The 20908-nt window shown below is 45.2% G+C and overlaps 1 protein-coding gene across 1 annotated transcript in view; it reads left to right on the top strand.

The window, feature by feature from the left end:
- Positions 1 to 7915: 7915 nt before the first annotated feature.
- Positions 7916 to 20908, top strand: part of rnf216 (ring finger protein 216) — a 227576-nt gene continuing 214583 nt past the window's right edge. The window contains exons 1-3 of the mRNA XM_072480929.1: positions 7916 to 8023; positions 12188 to 12312; positions 18124 to 18756. Coding sequence (XP_072337030.1) covers positions 7957 to 8023; positions 12188 to 12312; positions 18124 to 18756 — 825 coding nt within the window. The 5' untranslated portion in view covers positions 7916 to 7956. The remainder of the gene's footprint in view (positions 8024 to 12187; positions 12313 to 18123; positions 18757 to 20908) is intronic.

Raw genomic sequence — 20908 nt, 5'->3', positions numbered from 1 at the left:
ACACCTCCCTGACTTGGAATTATATTTCCACTCCTTCACTGTCACTGCATCAAACTCCTGAACTAATTTCCTAAAAGCTACAGCTTGTACCTACAGCTTAGGAACTGCAATGGTTTAAGAAGCCAGCTCCTCAAGAGCAATTACGGATGGGCAATAAATGCTGGCCTGGCTAATGACACCCACATCCCTTGAATGAATAAATAAATAAAGCTTGGGCCTGCTTTGTTTTCAGGGCTGTAAATTTAGGGCATTCTAATGGCCGATTGCATATCTTTTGCTTTTCTTCCTTGTGATTGAGGGATTCACTTAGACATGGAACTTGACTAACCTAACATTGATCAAAGTTGCCCTTCCTGTTTTTGGAGAAGCCTCTATAGATTTGAGACCTGAGGCAGTAGTACTTGCAGCCTCTTCAATGCTAGCAGGCTTTCAGACAGAACATGTTTGGGCTTAAAATTGAGTTTTGTTTGAATTGAGAAACCAATGTGAAGGAGAAAGGCCCACACAATAAACCCCAAATAAACACCTACAAGGTTGAAATTGCAAAAAATAATCTGGAGCTAAATTAAGTATTAGAGGCAAGATGATTGGGTTTTGAAAGCATCAGGTGTTTGGGAGGAAGTAAACACTTTAGTGGTGGTCAGATAATGAAAGTAGTACAAGATCCTTGATTTCAACACAGTATAGGAATGACATCCAGGGTACTCTAAATTTATTTATTTTAATTTGGGAGAAGCAGTCCATACTTTACATGCAATATCTCAGATGCCACCATCATTATCGTGCAATATGGGGAAGGAAATCTGCCGTCCTTACCTGCTCCGGCCAACATGTGAACACCAGACCCACAGCAATGTGGTTGACTCTGAAATGGCCTAGCAAGCCAGTCAGTTCAAAGGAAATTAGGGGTGGGCAATGACTGCAATCGTTGTCAGCAACGCCCACATTCCACAAAAGAATATTTTAAAAATGTCCTGTCCCACTGCCAGGATAAACCCCCAAAGGTCAACTGCTGCTGGGGACAGAATGCCTGCAAGAGAAATCTCCTGGGAGGGCAGCACAGTTGTACACAGTCAGGAGAGAGTTGCCCTGGGAGTCCACAACATGGACACCAGACTCCATGAAATCTCATGACATTAGTAGGTCAAACATAGGCAAGGAAACCACCTGCTGATTACCACCTATGATATCCTCCCTCAGCTGAGTAATCTGTATTCCTTCACGTTAGGCACCACTTTGAAGAAGCAAGAGGATGGCCAGGACACAATGTCCCCGAGGGGAGGGCTCCAGTGTCCTTCAAAAAGTGTGTCTCCGCCATATCACGACTGACTGAACTTGCTGAGTCCCGAAGGAGGTTGCTGCTGGGCTTGCGTGTGGCAGATGATGAGAGAATTAACACCAGGCAAAATACTTTAAAAAAAAAAAAAAAAAAAATTTAGAGTACCCAATTATTTTTTTTTTCCAATTAAAGGGCAATTTAGCATGGCCGATCTACCTAACCTGCACATCATTGGGTTATGGGGGTGAAACCCACGCAGACAAGGGGAGAATATGCAAACTCCACACGAACAGTGACCCAAGGCCGTGATTCGAACCCGGGTCCTCAGCGCCGTAGGTAGCAGTGCTAACCACTGTGCCACGTGATTCGCTCCCAAGCTAAATATTTACTTGACCTCCTCAACACCAATCTACCTGCGCAGATGCAGCTACCCATGATAGTATTGGTAAGAGTGGCAAGTATTTGTAGAGACAGAGTCTGACCTTCATCCTGAGGACACTCCATGTTGCTTTGTGTCGCATTAATATCATGCTAAATGGAATAGATTCTGATGAGATTTTATGGTTCGAAACTGAAATCCATGAGGCGCTATGGGTCATCAGCAGCAGAATTGTATACCACCACAATCTGTACACTCGAGGCTCATCATATTTCCCACTCTACCGTTACTGTCAAATCATGGGACCAAACCTGGACCAAGAAGTAGGTGCTAGGATTAGCACCAGGCACGCCAAAAAATCTGGTGAAGCTGGAACACAGGACAAATGTGTGCTAAACAGTGGAAATGGCATGAAAGCACAATGCTGAGTAAACTCAGCAGGTCTGGCAGCATCTGTGGATGTGGCCCTTCAAGTCCGCACCGTCTTCAAGTCCGTCTTCTGAAAGAGCACCCTACCCAGACCCACTTTTCTGTCCTATCCCCGTAACCCCACATGAAGGGGAATTTAACATGGCAAATCCACCTAACCTGCACATCTTTGGTGTGTGGGTGGAAGCTGGAGCACCTGGAGGAAACCCACGTAAATACGGGGAAAACGTGCAAACTCCACACAGTAGTCACCCAAGGCTGGAATTGAACTGGGGTCTCTGGTGCTGTGTGGCAGCAGTGCTAACTACTGTGCCATAGCCATCATCCAAACCAGTCTTCAGCTATTTCGATTCACTCCATGTGACATGAATAAATGGCTGAAAGCACTGGATACTGCAATGACTAAGGACCCTGAAAGAATCCTGGCAATAGTTGAGAAGAAGTGCTTCAGAACTAGGTGCAACCCTAGCCAAGTTGTTCCAATACAGTTGCAACAAAGGCATCTATCTGGCCATGTAGAAAATTACCCATGTGTGGGCGGGGCATGGTGGCGCAGTGGTTATTGCTGCTGCCTCACGATGCCGAGGATCTGGTTGACCCCTGGCCCCAGGTCACTGTCTGTGTGGTTTTCGCCCCTACAACCCAAAAGATGTGCAGGGTAGATGGATTGGCATGCTAAATTGCTCCTTAATTGGAATTTAAGAAGAAAATTACCCAAGTATGTCCTGTTCATAAAAAGCAATATGATCAATTACTGCCTCATTCGTCTACTCTTGATCATCAGTGTTGGAAGCTGCCATCAGCGGTGTTAACAAGCGGTATTTAGCCAGTAAATAACACTGTCTGTTGTTCAGGACCACTTGGTTCCAAACCTGAGCTAAATTTTGAGAGGTGAGATGAGAATTATTCCTCTTTGACAACATTTGACAATGTGGCATCAACAAGCCCTAATAAAATTGTAGCCAATTGGAATTGGAGAAACCTCCATTGGCTGCAATGAAGGGGCAACACGGTAGCATGATGGTTAGCACAATTGCTTCACAGCTCCAGGGTCCCAGGTTCGATTCCAGCTTGGGTCACCGTCTGTGCGGAGTTTGTACGGTCTCTCCGTATGTGCGTGGGTTTCCTCCGGGTGCTCCGGTTTCCTCCCATAGCCCAAAGATGTGCAGGTTAGGTGGATTGGCCATGCTAAATTGCCCTTAGTGTCCAAAAGTGCCCTTAGTGTTAGGTGGGGTTACTGGGTTATGGGGATGGGGTGGGGGTGTGGGCTTGGGTAGGGTGCTCTTTCAAAAAAGAGCTGGTGCAGACTCGATGGGCCAAATGGCATCCTTCTGCACTGTAAATTCTATGATTCTATACCTAATAGAAAAGAAGGTGGTTGTTGGAGGCCAGTCACCTTGCGCTTGAGACTTCGCTTCAGGAGTTCCTGAGGGGGATGTTTAGGGTCCAATCATCTTTGACTGAATTCATCGATTACCTTCCTTCCATCATAAGATTGGGCATGAGGATGCTTGTTGATTGTGCAGTTTTCAGTTCCAATCCAACTCCTCGGATAATGAAACAGTCCATGCCCAAACATGGGCAGAACCTGAACATATTCAGAATTGGACTGACAAGTGATGAGTAACATTCGCACCACACGTGCCAGGCAATGACCATTTCCAACAAGAGAGAATTTCTCGAATTCAATGGCATGCTTCTTGACAACCCCACCAACAACCGTCTGGGGCTCATCATTAACTGCATTGGCCCAACCACACATATACTGCAGCCAAAAGAGCAGACCAGACGTTGGGTATTTTGCAGTGAATAATATATCCCTGTACTCGCCAGAAGCCTTTCAGAAATTTACACGGTGCAAGTCAGGTGCTTGATAGAATATTCCCCACTTGCCTGGGTGAGTGTAGCTCCAACAACACTTTTTAAGCTTGACGGCTACCAGGGCAAGGTGACTCGCTTGATTGTCCCTTTAACTACCTTAAACGTTCACTCGTTGCAACACTGACACACAGTGACAGAAGTGTGTACCATCTACAGGATACACTGCAGCAACTTGCTAAGACATCTATAGCAATTTCACCGTTCCTTCATCACCACTGGCTCAAAATCATGGAACTTCTTGCCTGCCAGCGTTGGGTGTACCAACATCACATGGACTGCAGCAGTTCAGGAAGGAGGCTTCCACCTTCTCCAGGACAGTTAGAAATGCCATTAAATGCTGGCCTTACAATTGTGCTCACATCCGGCAAGTGAATTTCTTTGTTTAAAAACTATCGTTCAGGGTGGCACAGTGGCAAGTACTGCTGCCTCATGGCGCCGAGGACCCGGGTTTCATCCCGGCCCCAGGCCACTGTCCGTGTGGAGTTTGCACATTCTCCCCGTGTCTGGGTGGGACTTTCTCTCTCTCTTGTTGCAAATATGTGTCGTGTATTTTCACCTACAATGACCTACAGTATAACCAGTACCAAAACCTGGCAGCTGATTAACATTTTCATTTGCAGGCTTTAGGCAAGTCACAACTTGTCATCTAATGGTTTTGCAATGCGTTTGTGGTGGGGGCAATTTCACGATCTGAGACTGTATACCATAGATCGAGACTTCTAAGTTGACCCAGCGTATAAGCATTTTCCACACCCAATTGCATGTTTATGCCTAAACTTGACCTATAGAACCCCCAAATATTTCAGTTAAAAAATGCACCTTTTGAGTAATTATCACATTTATCAGCTTATAGAGGTATTTTAGGGTTATACTCACTTTATTAATTGGTATAAGGGATCTGGCAGGCATTTTGGACTGATTCGTTTGCGGGAGTTTAAGATGCGCCTACACAGCAGACTGCATGGCGATCGACGAACAGAAATGGGTCCTGCAGAAAGAATTAAGTACAAAGCCAGTTTCAAGCTAAACATTGTTTCATTTGCCAACTCATTCAATAACTATGCTGCAGCAAGGGAATTTGACATTAGTGAAAAATTAGCGTGAGACTGGAAGGAAGAGGAATCCAGCCTGAAGAAGATGACCAAGACCAAATGTGCCATCAGACCAGGGAGCAGCCACTGGCCTGATCTTGAAAAGCATGTATCGGAATGGCTTCTCAAATTGTCAGAATTGTTGCATTGACATGCGAAATGCAATGCGTATGCATTGTGACCCCTCATCCAGAATGCTAGGAACAGGGCATTTCTGCATTTTGGAATTTTCTGGATTTGTAAATAATGTTAGAATGCCTAACCACAAGTATGTGAGCCAGATATAAATATGCATTAGAGACGGAAGCTATGACAAAACATAAGGCAGTAATAAAAAATTATTTTATTTTTCCAAACTAGTGATGAAACGTGGGAAAGCAGCAATATCTTACATGGAGCTGATGGGTCGTGGGTGTAACGCAGTGACTGTACCATGGAAAAACACAGGAAATCTAATTATCAACAGGCAAAGGCCATACCTTATTATTCTCTGTCATCCATCTTATATCCTGATTACCCTTCCTGTAACAGTGGTTCCTAAACTGTGGAGTTGTAGAGAGATCCTTTGGGGTTGCGGATTCCCCCTCCCATTTCCTGAAAGGAAGAATCCATAAGACGGTCTTGTTACATCACGCAGAAACTTGAGCAACATCAAGAAGAGAGGAACAACAACTGGGTACTAACACGAATAGATACCGAGATGAATGTGCATCAGAAACTGTATGAGAAACCAGTACATCATGGGGGAAGTGACGATTATGGGAACATTGAAGAAAGTAGCCAAGAAGAGATTGAAATGCTATGGTCATTTTCTTTTGGCGGCACGTTAGCACAGTGGTTAGTACTGCTGCTTCACAGCGGCAAGGACCCAAGTTCGATTCCCGGCTTGGGTCACTGTCTGTGTAGAGTCTGCACATTGTCCCCGTATCTGCGTGGGTTTCCTCCAGATGCTCGGTTTCCTCCCGCAAGTTCTTATTTGCTGGACTGCTCCTGTTGAATTTTGTGGACCTAGTGGCTTGGAAGGATCGGTTCTCAACACTGCTGTCTCATTCTAAAATCAAAATACTGCGGATACTGTTAATCTGAAATAAAAACAGAAAATGCTGGATAAATTCAGCAGCTCTGGCGTCATCTGTGGAGAGCAAAACAGAGTTAATGTTTTGTATCTAAATGATCCTTCTGCATAACTCTATAGAATTTGATCTGAAAGGTTAACTCTGTTTCTCTCTATAGAGGGCAGCACGGTAGCACAGTGGTGAGCACAATTGCTTCACAGATCCAGGGTCCCAGGTTCGATTCCTGGCTGGGTCGCTGTCTGTGCAGAGTGCTGCACGTTCTCCCTTTGTCTGCGTGGGTTTCCTCCGGGTGCTGTGGTTTCCTCCCACAGTCCAAAGATGTGTGGGTTGGCCATGCTAAATTGCTCTTCGTGTCCAAAAAGGTTAAGTGGGGGTTACTGGGTTAATCGGATAGGGTAGATATGTGGGCTTGAGTAGGGTGCTCTTTGTAAGTGCCGGTGCGGACTCGATGGGCCGAATGGCCTCCTTCTGCACTGTAAATTCTATGATATGATTTCCCAAAGACGTGCTTGTTAGGTGAATTGGACATTGCAAATTTTCCTTCTGTGTACCCGATCAGGTGCAGGAGTGTGGCGACTAGGAGATTTTCACAGCCACTTCATTGCAGTGTTACTGTCAGTCTGCTTGTGACAATAATAAAGATTATTTTATTATTGTGGAGAGAGTGGACATGATGAGGAGAGTGATGGAGCTGCGACTGCCATGAAGGTGAAGAAAGGGAAGACCCAAGATCAGGTGACGAGATGTGGTTGTGAGAAATTTAAACACCGGGAGCTGGATTTTCAGCCCCGCCACGCCACTTTACTGCCTCGAACTGCCGGCGGAATTCTCCGTTACGCCGGCCAGTCAATGGGGTTTCCCATTGTGGGACAGCCCCACGCTGTCAGGAAGCCCCCAAGCGATGCCAAAACATAGAATTCCGCCCAGGATTAGATGGGGAATTGGTGACTGATGGGAAGAGATGGAGAACGTTGATAAACCAGCATCGTGACCCCCAAGTAAAATAGGAGAAACCGGAAGGAGGAGGTTAAAAATTGGAATTGTGCCCACACTGGCTGGCAAGTTAGCATGTGATTGCAGGTCTGGGTCAGCCTAAGGTCTGAGCCAAATTTAGCACTGGTGCTTGTTTGACTAGATGTGGCGAATTCCGGGTGCCAAATAAATGTGGCATGAGACACACCTTGAATGCCAATGGAACTGCTGATGTAGCACCCTCTCCTTCCCCTGATGGCCCATTCTTTGTGCTACTGTGAGTTAATTTTCTCCTGCAAAGTTTGTGATAATTGAGAACTTTGTGCATCAGCAAAAGAAGATTACGACGACCATCCAAAATTAGTTACTCGTTTATGTGGAAGACATCTACAGTTAAAGGAAGTCTTGTACTCAGACCCTAATGCACAGTTAACTCCTGCAGACTGAGTTAGGCCTTTGTGGATATACCAATTATATACTGAATCACTAAATCTCTATTTGGGCACACCTGCTATAACCTATGCTTAATTGAGCACTATCATCTCACTCAGGGTGAAACCCCATCCAATATATTTCTATATGTAAAAAATTTGTAGTTTAACATCCATTTTTTAAAGCAAAGTCTTAATGTTCCAAATTTTTGTTGGTTAAAGACCATAAAATATGTTTGTGAACCAAATCCATCAGCCCAGTTGAATGGCACAGTTTCCCTTCTATTTTTGTAATTAAGTAATTTGTGTAAATAATGCTAAAACACATTGTTGATCATAGTGCATGTGGCTAAAATGTGCAATGCTTTGCAGGTATGTGAAACATTTGAAGTGCTACATTCTGGTTCATTGTGCGACGATGGCTGAGCAAATAGTGGAGGAGGAGGTAATCAACGTTTCCATGTACCAGGGAGATTCCCACAGTGGTAGGTACTGCAATATCGCAGCAATGTTGCTGTTTTACTACTTAGTTTTCCTGTGTTAATGAATGATAGCAAAGGTAATGTGCAAACAGGAGCTGCCTTTGCACAATTTTTCACATGATTTATAATGAACTTTCCTGTAGCGTGGATACCATTTCATTTGTTGTATTTGTGCGATTTCTGGTCGAGACTATTTCAGCAATGAACATTCCGCCCTTCTCCATTCAATTGGGTCATGGTTGATCTGTTTCCATTTGCCTTCCTTAGTTCTGTAACTTTTTCATATCCCTGCCTAACAAATCTATTAATCGGTTTTGAAAATGACCCTTGGCCCGAGCAGTTTTTTAGGCAGGCAGTTCCAGGCTTCCGTTACACCGTCACAACTTAAATTATACCCAATTGCATTTACCAAATTCATACCGAAGATTATTTGCATCAGCACTTAACCTCCAGAAGTGTGAATTGATTGAGGTAAAACAGATCACATATGCAGCTCCATCATGTTGGAATTCATGCAAATTTTGTGTTCTAGTAACATGATTGATTGCATTTGGAGATTTAAGTGACAAAATATTTCCCTGAAGATTATTAAAGTAACAACATAACGTTGAGTGCTTAGAAGCCAAGGTTCAAGAAATATTTCCATAGTGGAATCAGTTTTTTCACTTTGGCTCCCAGCTGATGGGATATCCATGAAAATATTAAGAAGTTAGAGGCCCTAATTGGGAGGCCAGTCCCTTATGATTGGCTTTCAAATCTTGCATCTTCTTTGTTTTAATATTTAAACTTGTTGCTCTACTTTTCAGCTGAAAGCATGACAATGGCGCTATTGTTAAATAGTTTGTTTTAAAATGTCCTTTTGGGGGGGAGGGTCAAGTGATGAGCGCAGGAGTGGTTGCGCTTCCACGAGCTCTGGCTCTGCCCATCTTTTAATCCTTTATTTTATCCTAATGCACATTTCAAAATCTTTTTTTGGGATATGCGTCTTGTATTATGTCCCTGGATGATCCGGGTTGGAGTTTGGTGATGAGGAGCCGAGTTGAATCACCGCGAATGCTCATTTGATTCAGGCGGTCAGAGGTGGCTAGGGAGTGGCCCAAATTGCAGTGGCAGTTTTGCTGGTGAGCGGACCCACGTCTCAGCTGTGCTGTTTGCATCGGGATTATGGCTGCCGCTGCGAATGATGTTTTGGATGATAATCTCGGTGGTGCAGATCCTTGGTGTTCACTTTGATGAACTGCAAAGCACCTTGAGAGAATGGTGGGAGTGCAGAAGAGAATCCTTCTATTTGATGGAGCAATTTCACTTGTGGGACCCACCTTCGCTTCATTGGAAACCCTGCTCCATGGTGTGTCATCTATCCTGACCGACTTGTGAAGTGGGGGGGCCAGACAAGGGGTGTTTGAGACCCGTCTCTTGCGAGGTGTGGGGCGGCAAGTTCCTAATTGAGTTTGAAAATTGGCTGCCATACTTTAGCAATCTTGTTTTGGAGGCTTGGGTGCATCAGGTTCTCGGAGCACATTGCATCCAGTCTTTGAGGACTGGGGTCAGTTGAGGCCCCTTCCTGTTCCCTCCCCAGGTAGGGGCCTAAGTTCCTAGTTGACTGGGTGTCAGGACGACGGCATGGCCAAGATGAATATGCTTCGTTCGAAGGAATTGGAATTTTTGAGACTGGGAGGGTTGGTCAACAATCCTGTCACAGCTTCAGCCTCCCCAAGCGACATAGATTGGGTTATTCGGGCAGCACGGTGGCCTAGTGGTTAGCACGGCGCTGAGGTCCCAGGTTCGATCTCGGCTCTGGGTCACTGTCCGTGTGGAGTTTGCACATTCTCCCCGTGTCTGCGTGGGTTTCGCCCCCACAACCCAAAAATGTGCGGAGTAGATGGATTGGCCATGCTAAATTGCCCCTTAATTGGAAAAAATAATTGGGTAATCTAAATTTATAAAAAGAAATAGATTGGGTTATTATCCTACAGTTCACCAGTAATTCTGAAATTTGCTCCATTATGATTATACTGTTGGTTTCTTGTTGTTGTCTTTTCTCCTAGCAAGGCTGTTATCCTGTGTTAGCAAAAATCCCGTTGAGTCGGTTATGTGGCTTGTGTGCAGTCTTGCTCCTTTTTTTTTTTAATGTGCTGTAATCCTTGCAGTTATGAGAAGGGAGTGCATTTTAGACACCCCTTCACTCATTTATTATGAAGATGAGTAGAGCCATGAAGGGGTGATGGGTGGATGGTTGGATTAGTTAAGTCTTCACTTAGGGTTGAGGATAGACCCCATCTAGAGCTAACTGGGTCGGGTTTAAATTTCTCTTTTTAAATTAATTTGAATTTTGAGAATCCGCACTCATCTCCTTCGAAGGCTCGGGCAGATCACGTATGCTGGAGAGGACTGGGTTCCTTCTGATTCTTTCTCGGGTTGACGTTTTTTAGAGCTAGTAGAGTAGGAAGAAATGAGTACGGGTGCAAGCTGGGCTGGGATTAGTTAATCCTTGTTCGAATTGTTGAAGTGAGAGTCTCTATGCTATGCCTCTACATTGTTGGAGCCCTTCAGTTTGGGGTAGGCTTGATGGAATTAGGTGCCTTCCAAGGGGTACTACATAGTGATTTCCTGAGTGTCCTCCTCATTGTGGTTGGGTCTTCCATGGGGAGGCAGTGTCTTTGTCTCTGTTGAGATAGTTCTGCCTTGTCCCAGAGTATCCTCTTTACAATGGCACATGGTGCTGCTCTGTGGCTAAGTTCCTAGGCTAACTTGGGCGTTTCACCCTCGGGGATTCTTTTAACCTGGGTGAGCAACGTACTGTTATAAACACTGGTTTGGTTCAATGGGTTCTGGTGGATTTCCCTTATCTTTGTGGGGGGTCTTGACTATTCTTCTCTTTGGTGGTGGAGTCTCTCTGGTTAAGGCTGGTCTGATTTTTCTAGTGTTAGGGGTTGTTGCACTGCCCTGGATGTGGTCGACAAGGTGCAGGTCCTGACGAATGGTAGATCTTGGTGTGGAGAGGGCGAGATGAATATGATAGTTATTTCTGTAATTGGTATGTAGACCTGTCATTCATAAAGTAAGCTAGGGTGTGTTACTTGGCCTTAAATCCACCCTATTAAGGGAAAAAGGCAGACAGTAAAATTCGGAACAGTCACAATTAAATTGTTGTGCTTTTTATTGTCGTTAACCATTAAAACAAACTAAAATGTGAACTTTTTTATTTTGAAAGAAGAAGCACTGCAACTAATGGGCAGCATGGTAGCATAGTGGCTAGCACTGTAACTTCACAGCACCAGGACCCCAAGTTCGATTCCCCACTGGGTCACTGTCTGTGCGGATTCTGCACATTCTCCTCGTGTCTGCGTGGGTTTCCTCCGGGTGCTCCGGTTTCCTCCCACAGTCCAAAGACGTGTATGTTAGGTGGATTTGCCACGCTAAATTGCCCTTCGTGCCCAAAAAAGGATAGGAGGGGTTATTGGATTACGGTGATAGGGTGGAAATGAGGGCTTAAGTGGGTTGGTGCAGACTCGATGGGCCGAGTGGCCTCCTTCTGCACTGTATGTTCTATGTAATATTTGTATCCATAGTAAAAAGCAATTGTGCAAGCATGTTTTAAAAAAAAAAAAAAAAAAAAAAAGTATCCAATTAATTTTTTCCAATTAAGGGGCAATTTAACGTGACCAATCCACCTACTCTGCACATCTTTGGGTTGAGGGGGCGAAACCCACGCAAACATGGGGAGAATGTGCAAACTCCACACAGACATTGACCCAGAGCCAGGATTGAACCTGAGATATCGGCACCGTGAGGCAGCAGTGCTAACCACTGCACCACCATGCTACCCTGTTTTTTTTTTTTAAGCAGAACCAACTCTTTGCCCGCTCAAGCCTCTGCCCTAGTCCTCGGTTGTGGAAAAACCACTTGCCCCAGCGTCAGCCTGAAGAAGTGTTCCCTACTCCATTTGCACTTTACCCTCGCATCATGTTTCACTCCATCTCTGCTGTACTCCCCACTTTTTCTAACTGCTCCAGTCTTCTGTGTTCTTCATCAAGCTGCTATGGCCCCTGACCTATATAATTTGCTACCTGTAGGCAGCACTTAATGAGAGGTAGAGAAAAATGTCAATAAATGTTGTAAACCTTTTTTTGCAGCCAAGTCTTAATTCTTCAATTTCTGTTCCAGTATGGAGAGACTCTCGCAATACTCCAGTCATCACCATCACCGATGACTCTGACTCAGATGATGATCCACCAGTTGTGGCCATTGAGAATCGACTGACCGAGGATCAAGATGTTGTACTCATTGAGGTATTATGTTTTGCTCTCTTTCTATATCGGGAAACTGATTTTCAAAGATGTGCATTCGAAGCATTGTGAAGGTGGTAAGGAATGGGTCTTTTGAGAGTTGCAATGTCAGTTGAGGAGACTAAGCAATTGATCGCAGCAAGGGAAATGTCAGTGGGTGCACTTTTGGAGAATGGCAGAAAATAATGCCTCATTCGTTAGGAATGTATTTTTGTACCTTTTACTTTTGAAACATGTTAATGCTTCTGTTTGTATGTGCTACAGTTACACAAACTATTGTAAATGAATAAAGCCTTTACCAATGCATCCGTATTGGATTAGTCATTTGATGTCAGGTGATTAACCCCATTCAGTCTGAATTACCGTTTATGTTCAACAAAATGGAATTGGTTCGCAGAAAAGCAGTCCTTGTGCACTTATGAAACACGTATATATACTGTAACTGCATTCTCCCAAAGGGTTTGGACAATTTTTCTTAAATTCGCACACACCGCAATCTTTCACCTGGAATGGCTGTTATGCACAGCAACTCTTGAATTTGTTCCCATCATCGTCCTATTAAGAAAACAAAATGGACTTGCATTTAAAAAGCAACTTTCGTGATCTCAGAATATCCCCGAGTACTCAAAGCCGATAAAGTATTTTTGAAGTGTTATCACTGTTGTAAGAAACGTGACAGCTGAATTGCACACAGCAAATTCCCAAAATAACCAGATAATCAAAATCATCTGATATCAAATAGAAATGTAATATTTATATTTTATTAAATATTTTATAGCTAATGCCCCAATTACACACAAAGGCAAAAATTTATGATGTAAGAAGCAAAATACTGTACAAAAAAGCAGAATAGTGTAATCTTTAAACTTTTTCATTCTTAGGGCAGCACGGTGGTTGCTGCCTTACGGCGCTGAGGTCCCAGGTTCGATCCCGGCTCTGGTTCACTGTCCGTGTGGAGTTTGCACATTCTCCCCGTGCTTACTTCGGTTCCGCCCCCACAACCCAAAGATGTGAATGGTAGGTGGATTGGCCAAGCTAAATTGCCCCTTAATTAGAAATAAATAATTGGGTACTCTTAAATTTATTTAAAGGAACTTTCTCATTCTTTAGTTCACTTTAATCCAGTTTGTAAGATCGATATTTCAGTGATAACATTTTAGAATGTTCAATGCTTCCTACATTTAAGAAGAATCCATTTTCTCCAGTGTGAATTCAGAACAAGGGGGCAAAATCTAAAAATCAGAACCAAGGCATTCAGCAATGAAATCAGGAAGCACTTCTTTCCACTGTACTGTAGAAAATGGAACTCTTTTCTAAAAAGCTCTGATTGATTGCTGAGTCAGTTAAAATTTCAAGATTGAGATTGATAGATTTTTGTTTAACAAGGGTATCATGGATTATGGTTCAAAAGCAAGTAAGTGGAGTTTTGTTGCTGATCTAATTGAATGGAAGAGCTCTATGGCCTATTCTTGTTCTTTGTTACCTCAGATGTTGTTTATTCCTGTTTTTTATAATAATATTATGGTTGTCTAATGAACAATTTGCCTTCTGATTCAGAGCACCCATAATCCAATCTCAATCATATATAAACTATTAAATGGCAAAGGGGATGTCAAAGCAGACAATATGGTGAAATATGCAGTGCGCCTAAAATAATGCAATTCAGTTGCACAAATTGAATAATCTAATTTGTTAATTCAAACAAAATTGTCATTAATTGCGAACTACAGAGTTTATTTTGTGTTTTGTTTCTGTTCCTTGAGCCATTTGATATATTGAAGCTGTTTAAGTTCGAATTTACAGTTTAAATTGCTATTTGTACACACATATTTCATCTCCACTATGAGCTCCCATGTGGAATTTGTTCAGCTTGTGATCAATTTTGAAACAATAGTGCTAGACCTTTTTTGCCTGGCAAAAGTACAAACCCACCATTAAGGCATCAGATTTGCAGATGGTGCTCAACTAGATGGGCCGTTACATCTGAGGAAAATCCTCAAAACGAATGCAATAAAATATGTAAATGCGGATAGTGGCAGCTGTCTATTCATCATGAAGTGAAATAACTGAGACTTCCGGGTGCGGCTATGCAGAGCTAGGTCGCATATTCGGTAGCTCCCACTTGGAACGGACTTTTGGGCTCTTTTACAGGGCCCCCACGGCATTTGTTTGACATTTCCCGGTGTGGGAAGAAGACTGCAGCATTCCCCTGACAGTGTCCCCCAGGAATGTTATGTCTTTTGGTTACCAGACCCGGCAGAAACGGTAAAAGATTTGGCTTGAGCTGCAGGAATAGACAAAAGCCTCTTCCAGCATGCAGGCGGGGGAAGGGCAAGCTTAAAGCTGCAATGTGACTTGACGGCCTCTATCAAAGGTGAATTCTAGCAGCAGAGGGAACAAGTGTGAAAAGATCTACCAAGGCCATTGAAGAAGCGGGGACGAGGCTTCCGGTGGCGGCCATGGAGGAGTAGGTCGCGCATTCGGCAGCTCCCGTCTGGAACCGACTCTCAGACCTTTTTCAGGAGTTTCCATAGACCTTTGGGGGCAGACTGGTGAAGCGAACACTGCCAAAAGGATTCCCTCTCGACTTCCGGTTGCGGCTATGCGGAGCTAAGCCGCACGATTCGGCAGCTCCCGCTACCACGGACGAAAATAAACAAGGTATTTAAGGCCTTTTATGAAGAGATGTACAGACCCCAGCCCCCAGCGGGGGAAGAGGGGATGAGACGATTCCTAGATCAGCTGAGATTCCCGAGGGTGGAGGTGCAAGAGGTGGCTGGTTTGGGGGCACCAATTGGGTTGGAGGAGCTGAGCAAGGGTTTGGGGAGCATGCAGGCGGGGAAGGCCCCGGGACCGGACAGATTCCCGGTGGAGTTCTACAGGAAGTACACAGACCTGTTGGCCCCGCTACTGGTGAGGACCTTTAATGAGGCAAGAGAGTAGGGGACCCTGCCCCCGACAATGTCGGAAGCGACAATTTCTTTGATCCTAAAGCGGGACAAGGACCCACTGCAATGTGGATCGTACAGGCCGATCTCGCTCCTCAATGTGGATGCAAAGTTGCTGGCAAAAGTGCTGGACACGAGGATTGAGGACTGTGTCCCAGTGGTGATCCACGAGGACCAGATGGGATTCTTAAAGGGCAGGCAACTAAACACCAATGTGCGGCGGCTCTTAAACGTGATAATGATGCCATCGGAGGAGGGAGAGGCGGAGATAGTGGCAGCTATGGTCGTAGAGGAGGCCTTTGACCGAGTAGAGTGGGAGTACCTCTGGGAGGTGCTGCGTAGGTTTGGGTTCGGGGTAGGGTTTATCAATTGGGTTAAGCTCCTTTACAGAGCCCCGCTGGTGAGTGTAGTGACGAACCGGCGGAGGTCAGAGTACTTTCGACTGTACTGAGGGACGAGGCAGGGGTGCCGCCTGTCCCCCCTGTTGTTCGCATTGGCGATCGAACCATTGGCCATGTCATTGAGGGAGTCTAATAAATGGAGGGGGGGGTTCCGAGGGGAAGAAGAGCATCGGGTGTCGCTATATTCGGATGACCTGTTGCTGTACGTGGCGGATCCAATGGAGGGGATGGTGGAGGTCATGCAGACTCTAAGGGAGTTTGGGGAGTTTTTGGGCTATAAGCTCAATGTAGGGAAGAGTGAGCTCTTTGTATTACAGGCAGGGGACCAAGAAAGAGGGATAGGGGACCTACCGCTGAGGAGGGCGGAGGGGAGCTTTAGGTGTCTGGGGATCCAGATAGCCAGGAGTTGGGGGACCCCACATAAACTGAATCTGACGAGGTTGGTGGAGCAAATGGAGGAGGATTTCAAAAGATGGGACATGCTACCGCTCTCGCTGGCGGGTAGAGTGCAGTCGGTCAAAATGGTGGTCCTTCCGAGGTTTCTGTTTGTGTTTCAGTGCCTTCCCATCGTGATCACTAAGGCCTTTTTTAAGAGAGTAGGCAGGAGTATTATGGTGTTTGTGTGGGCGAATAAGACCCCGAGAGTAAGGAGAGGGTTCCTGGAATGCAGTAGGGACCGAGGAGGGTTGGCGCTGCCAAACCTGGGGAGCTACTACTGGGCAGCAAATGTGGCGATGATCCGCAAGTGGGTTATGGAGGGAGAGGGGGCGGCATGGAAGAGGATGGAGATGGCGTCCTGTAAAGGAACGAGCCTGGGGGCGTTGGTGACGGCATCGCTGCCGCTCTCGCCGACAAAGTATACCACGAGCCCGGTGGTGGCGGCAATGCTCAGGATCTGGGGCCAGTGGAGACAGCACCGGGGTGCAATGGGAGCATCGGTGTGGTCCCCGATCAGGGGTAACCACCGGTTTGTCCCGGGGAAGATGGACGGGGGTTCCAGAGCTGGCATCGGGCGGGGATTGGAAGAATGGGGGACCTGTTCATCGACGGGACGTTTGCGAGCCTAGGGGCATTGGAGGAGAAGTTCGAGTTACCCCTGGGAAATGCCTTTAGATATATGCAGGTGAGGGCTTTTGTGAGGCGATAGGTGAGGGAATTCCCGTTTCTCTCGGCACAAGAAGTTCAAGATTGGGTGATCTCGGGTGTATGGGTCGGGGAGGGCAAGGTGTCGGAAATACACCAGGAGTTGAAAGAAGAGGGGGAAGTGCTGGTAGAAGAGTTGAAGGGTAAATGGGAGGAGGAGCTGGGGGAGGCGATCGAGGAAGGTCTGTGGGCTGATGCCCTAGGTAGGGTTAATTCCTCCTCCTCGTGTGCCAGGCTCAGTCTGATACAATTTAAGGTGGTCCACAGAGCGCACTTGACGGGGGCGAGGTTGAGTAGGTTCTTTGGGGTGGAGGACAGATGTGGAAGGTGCTCAGGGAGCCCGGCGAACCATGTCCATATGTTTTGGTCATGCCCGGCACTGGAGGGGTTCTGGAGAGGAGTGGCGGGAGCAATATCTCAGGTGGTGAAAGTCCGGGTCAAGCCAAGCTGGGGGGTAGCAATATTTGGAGTAGTGGACGAACCGGGAGTGCAGGAGGCGAAAGAGGCCGGCATTCTGGCCTTTGCGTCCCTAGTAGCCCGGCGAAGGATCTTGCTAATGTGGAAGGAAGCGAAGCCCCCCAGCCTGGAGGCCTGGATAAATGATATGGCTGGGTTCATAAAGTTGGAGAGGATTAAGTTCGCCTTGAGAGGGTCTGCGCAGGGGTTCTGCAGGTGGTGGCAACCGTTCCTCGACTATCTCGCGGAGCGTTAGAGGAAGGTCGGTCAGCAGCAGCAACCTTGGGGGGGGGGGGGGGGGGGAGGAACGTCCTGGGAGGGGGGACTGCCTGGGAGGGTGGATGAGCAAGAGATAACATGAAGGGCTGGGGAAACTGGCACGTACGGGTGAGGGCCAGTGTACAAAGCTGTGTAAATATATCATTTTGCAATGTATATATCTTGCTCTGCGCGATTTCTCGTTTTTCTTTTGTTACGAGGAGGGGGGGGTTATTGTTTGTAAGGGAGAAAAATTGTGTTAAAAAAACTTTAATATATATATATATATATATTTTTTTTTTAAATGAAGTGAAATAACTTTCGATGTCTGATACAAGTTTGCATCTGGCTCACATTTCTTGGGTTGAAAGAAGAGGAGGTGTGTATGGTCCAGAAGTCCCTCCCACCCATCATCTTTGGCAGCAATTCAGTGGGAACCCTGTTTAACTGCGTAGACAGGATTTGCACCGCAACTCTGCTGACTTTTCAGTGGTGCAATGAGAGTATCCTCAAGGACATTTAATGCCTTTTTATAGATTAGGAATTGGACTATTCATTTTTTTCAGACTTAATTTTTCACTATCTGTTTTCTGTCACTTCTCTTCCAGACCCCAATTAGACAAATTCGACCTCCTATCATTATCCGACCTGCATCTGGATGGCGAAACGTGCAGCAAGAGGAAATACTGAGGGAAAACCATGGAGGTAAAGGAAACTTTCAGGAGGAGCGGAGGTCTATCTTGGTGGCTCAACATCGACTTATGTCAAATATGGTAGAGGAAAAGGCAGAACCTGACCAAAGTCATCCTCGAATAGCCACCAGAAATCAGGATATTGCCCGAGGTGAACAGCATCACATTGCACAAAGGAATGAAGAACAAAATCAGGTGGACCCTGGAGTAGCTCTTGGTCCCAATCAGGACATGCAAGCTCCAGATGCCCAAGCCGATGAAATTGAACTGCTGGCCATTCCACTTTTTCCAGTCGCAGAAGTGATGGAAGCAACACAGAAAGAAGCATCTGTAGCATCTGTGAAGTTTGTGAGGGAGCAAAACGCTGTGTTACCTCAACCAGACATTTTGCAAGAGGCTGTAAGAGAAGAGATTCAACAAGTTGATGATCAAGTTGGGCAGGCGAACCAAGGGGAGGATGTAATAGATGATATACTATTAGGCTTGGAAAATCTTGAGGAAGCTTCTGGTGAAGGCAAAGAGATTTTAAAGTCACTTGTGAAAGAAGCGGTGAGTATTTATCTTCATACATTGTGTCTCTGTTCAATCAGTTAGTATACCTTGTTTCAGTGTTTGACAGACCAGCTTATTGCACAATTCCTAACATGTTTCCACTGTATGCAGCAGATACAACTGTACAGGGCATGGGTGAGACTGCACTTGGAGTACTGTGTACAGTTTTGTTTACTTAAAATTGGAAGAATATACTTGCTGGGAAGCAGTTCAGAGAAGGTTCGCAAGGTTGATTCCTGGGTGAAAGGGTTGTTTTATGAGGAACGCTTGAGCAGTTTGGGCCTGCACTCATTTGAATTTTGAAGAATGAGAGGTGATCTTATTGAAACATACAAGATCTTTTGGGACCTTGAAAGGGTGGATGCAAAGCGGATATTTTCACTCGTGAGGAAATCTGGAACTAGGAGAACCTGTCTTGAGTGGGTGACCCCTTATTTTTAAACTGAGATGAGGAAGAATTTCTCCTTGAAGGGTCATTAGTCCTTGGAACTGTCTTCCACATAGGGCAATGGAGGCTGGACCATTGTTTAACGGAGCCGAAGATTTTTGATCAATAATGGAGTTGAGGCCCCCACCCTGGGGACTGATGCCCCAACCATGAACAATAAAATTTATGAAACAAAGAGGCCATTTAGCCCATCGTGCCTATGCCGTATTCCTCCAGTCTGCTTGAACTGTTCCCTTCACTATCTTAAACTTCGATCAAGTCACCCCTTAAAATCTAAATTCCTGGGAATGCAGCCCAAGCTTGTTCAATCTCTTCTCATAGCTTAACCCTTGGAGTCTAGGTTTCGTTCTCGTAAATCTGCACTGCACTGCCTCCAAGGCCACTGCTGCCCAGAACTGTTTTCCGTATTCCAGATATGGTCAAACGGGGCTTTGTAAAGCTAAAGTATACCTGGACCCCCAAGTCTCTTTGTACCTCCATTGTTTCCCACCATTCTAGCTTCCCACCATTTTGAAGTACCCTATCCGATCCTTTTTAGGTCCAAAGAGGATGAACTCGCGTTTCAATACTTTGAAATAAGTTTTCCATTGTTTTGCCCATTCATTTAATCTTATCCATATTGCTTCCATCTGATCTGAAGGTTTACATTTGACAGTGTGGCACTCCTTCCACTGAAGTGTTGACCTCAATTATGAGCTGAAATACTGATGTGGAGCTGGAACCCCTTAAAATAAACTGTCAACTGAATCCTGCTGTTACCGTAATACCTATTTTTATATCCTCAACACTGATAACTTTGGGGAATCCAGTTAAGCAGCACGGAACCAAAAGGTTAATATTTCATAAAATATTGCTTGCCAATATTTTGGTCAAAACAGACATTTAAAATATTTATATTTTCTCAAGTTTTAGTACTCTTGGTATTTGTGTTAATGGTAGATGTTCTCTTTTTCTCTTGTTCATGCATGATTTTATTTATTTACAGTGGATGAACTTCAAAATATATATTGGGGGAGGTGGTGGCATAATGGCAATGTCACTGGACCAGTAATCTAGGGGCCCAGGCTAGTTCCACCACAGCAGCTGGTAGACATTAAATCTGGAATTTAAAACTCGTCAAATGGTCACCACAAAGTCATTGTCGATTGTTGTAAAAATTCATCTAGTTCACTAATATCCTTTAGGGATGAAAATCTGTCCTTACTTAGTCTGGCCTACATCTGACTCCAAAGCCATAGCAATGTGGTTGACTCTTAAATTCCCATTAAAATGGCCTCACACCCACTGAGTAACATCAAATTGCTACGAAGTCTAAGAGGAATGAAACTAGACAGAACACCCAATAATAATCTTTATTGTCACAAGTAGGCTTACATTAACACTGCAATGAATTTACCGTGGAAAGCCCCTAGTCGCCACATTCCAGCGCCTGTTTGGGTACACTGAGGGAGAATTCAGACTGTCCAAATTACCTCTCAGCACATCTTTTGGGACTTGTGGGAGGAAACTGGAGCACCCGGAGGAAACCCACGTAGACACGGTATGGTGATATGCATCACTGTAAATACACAAGGGGTTAATGTAAATACATTAAGACTAAATAAACACTCGAGGGAGCACCAGAGACATCATGACACACAGACATTCAACCAATAGGTCAGTAAGATAGGACACAACCAATGGGCAGTCAAGACACCCAGA

This window comes from Scyliorhinus torazame, chromosome 17, assembly GCF_047496885.1.
Source record: "Scyliorhinus torazame isolate Kashiwa2021f chromosome 17, sScyTor2.1, whole genome shotgun sequence".
Taxonomy (NCBI): Eukaryota; Metazoa; Chordata; class Chondrichthyes; order Carcharhiniformes; family Scyliorhinidae; genus Scyliorhinus; species Scyliorhinus torazame.
The sequence above is the reverse complement of the archived record's forward strand: the minus strand, read 5'-3'. Positions and strand labels throughout refer to the sequence as shown.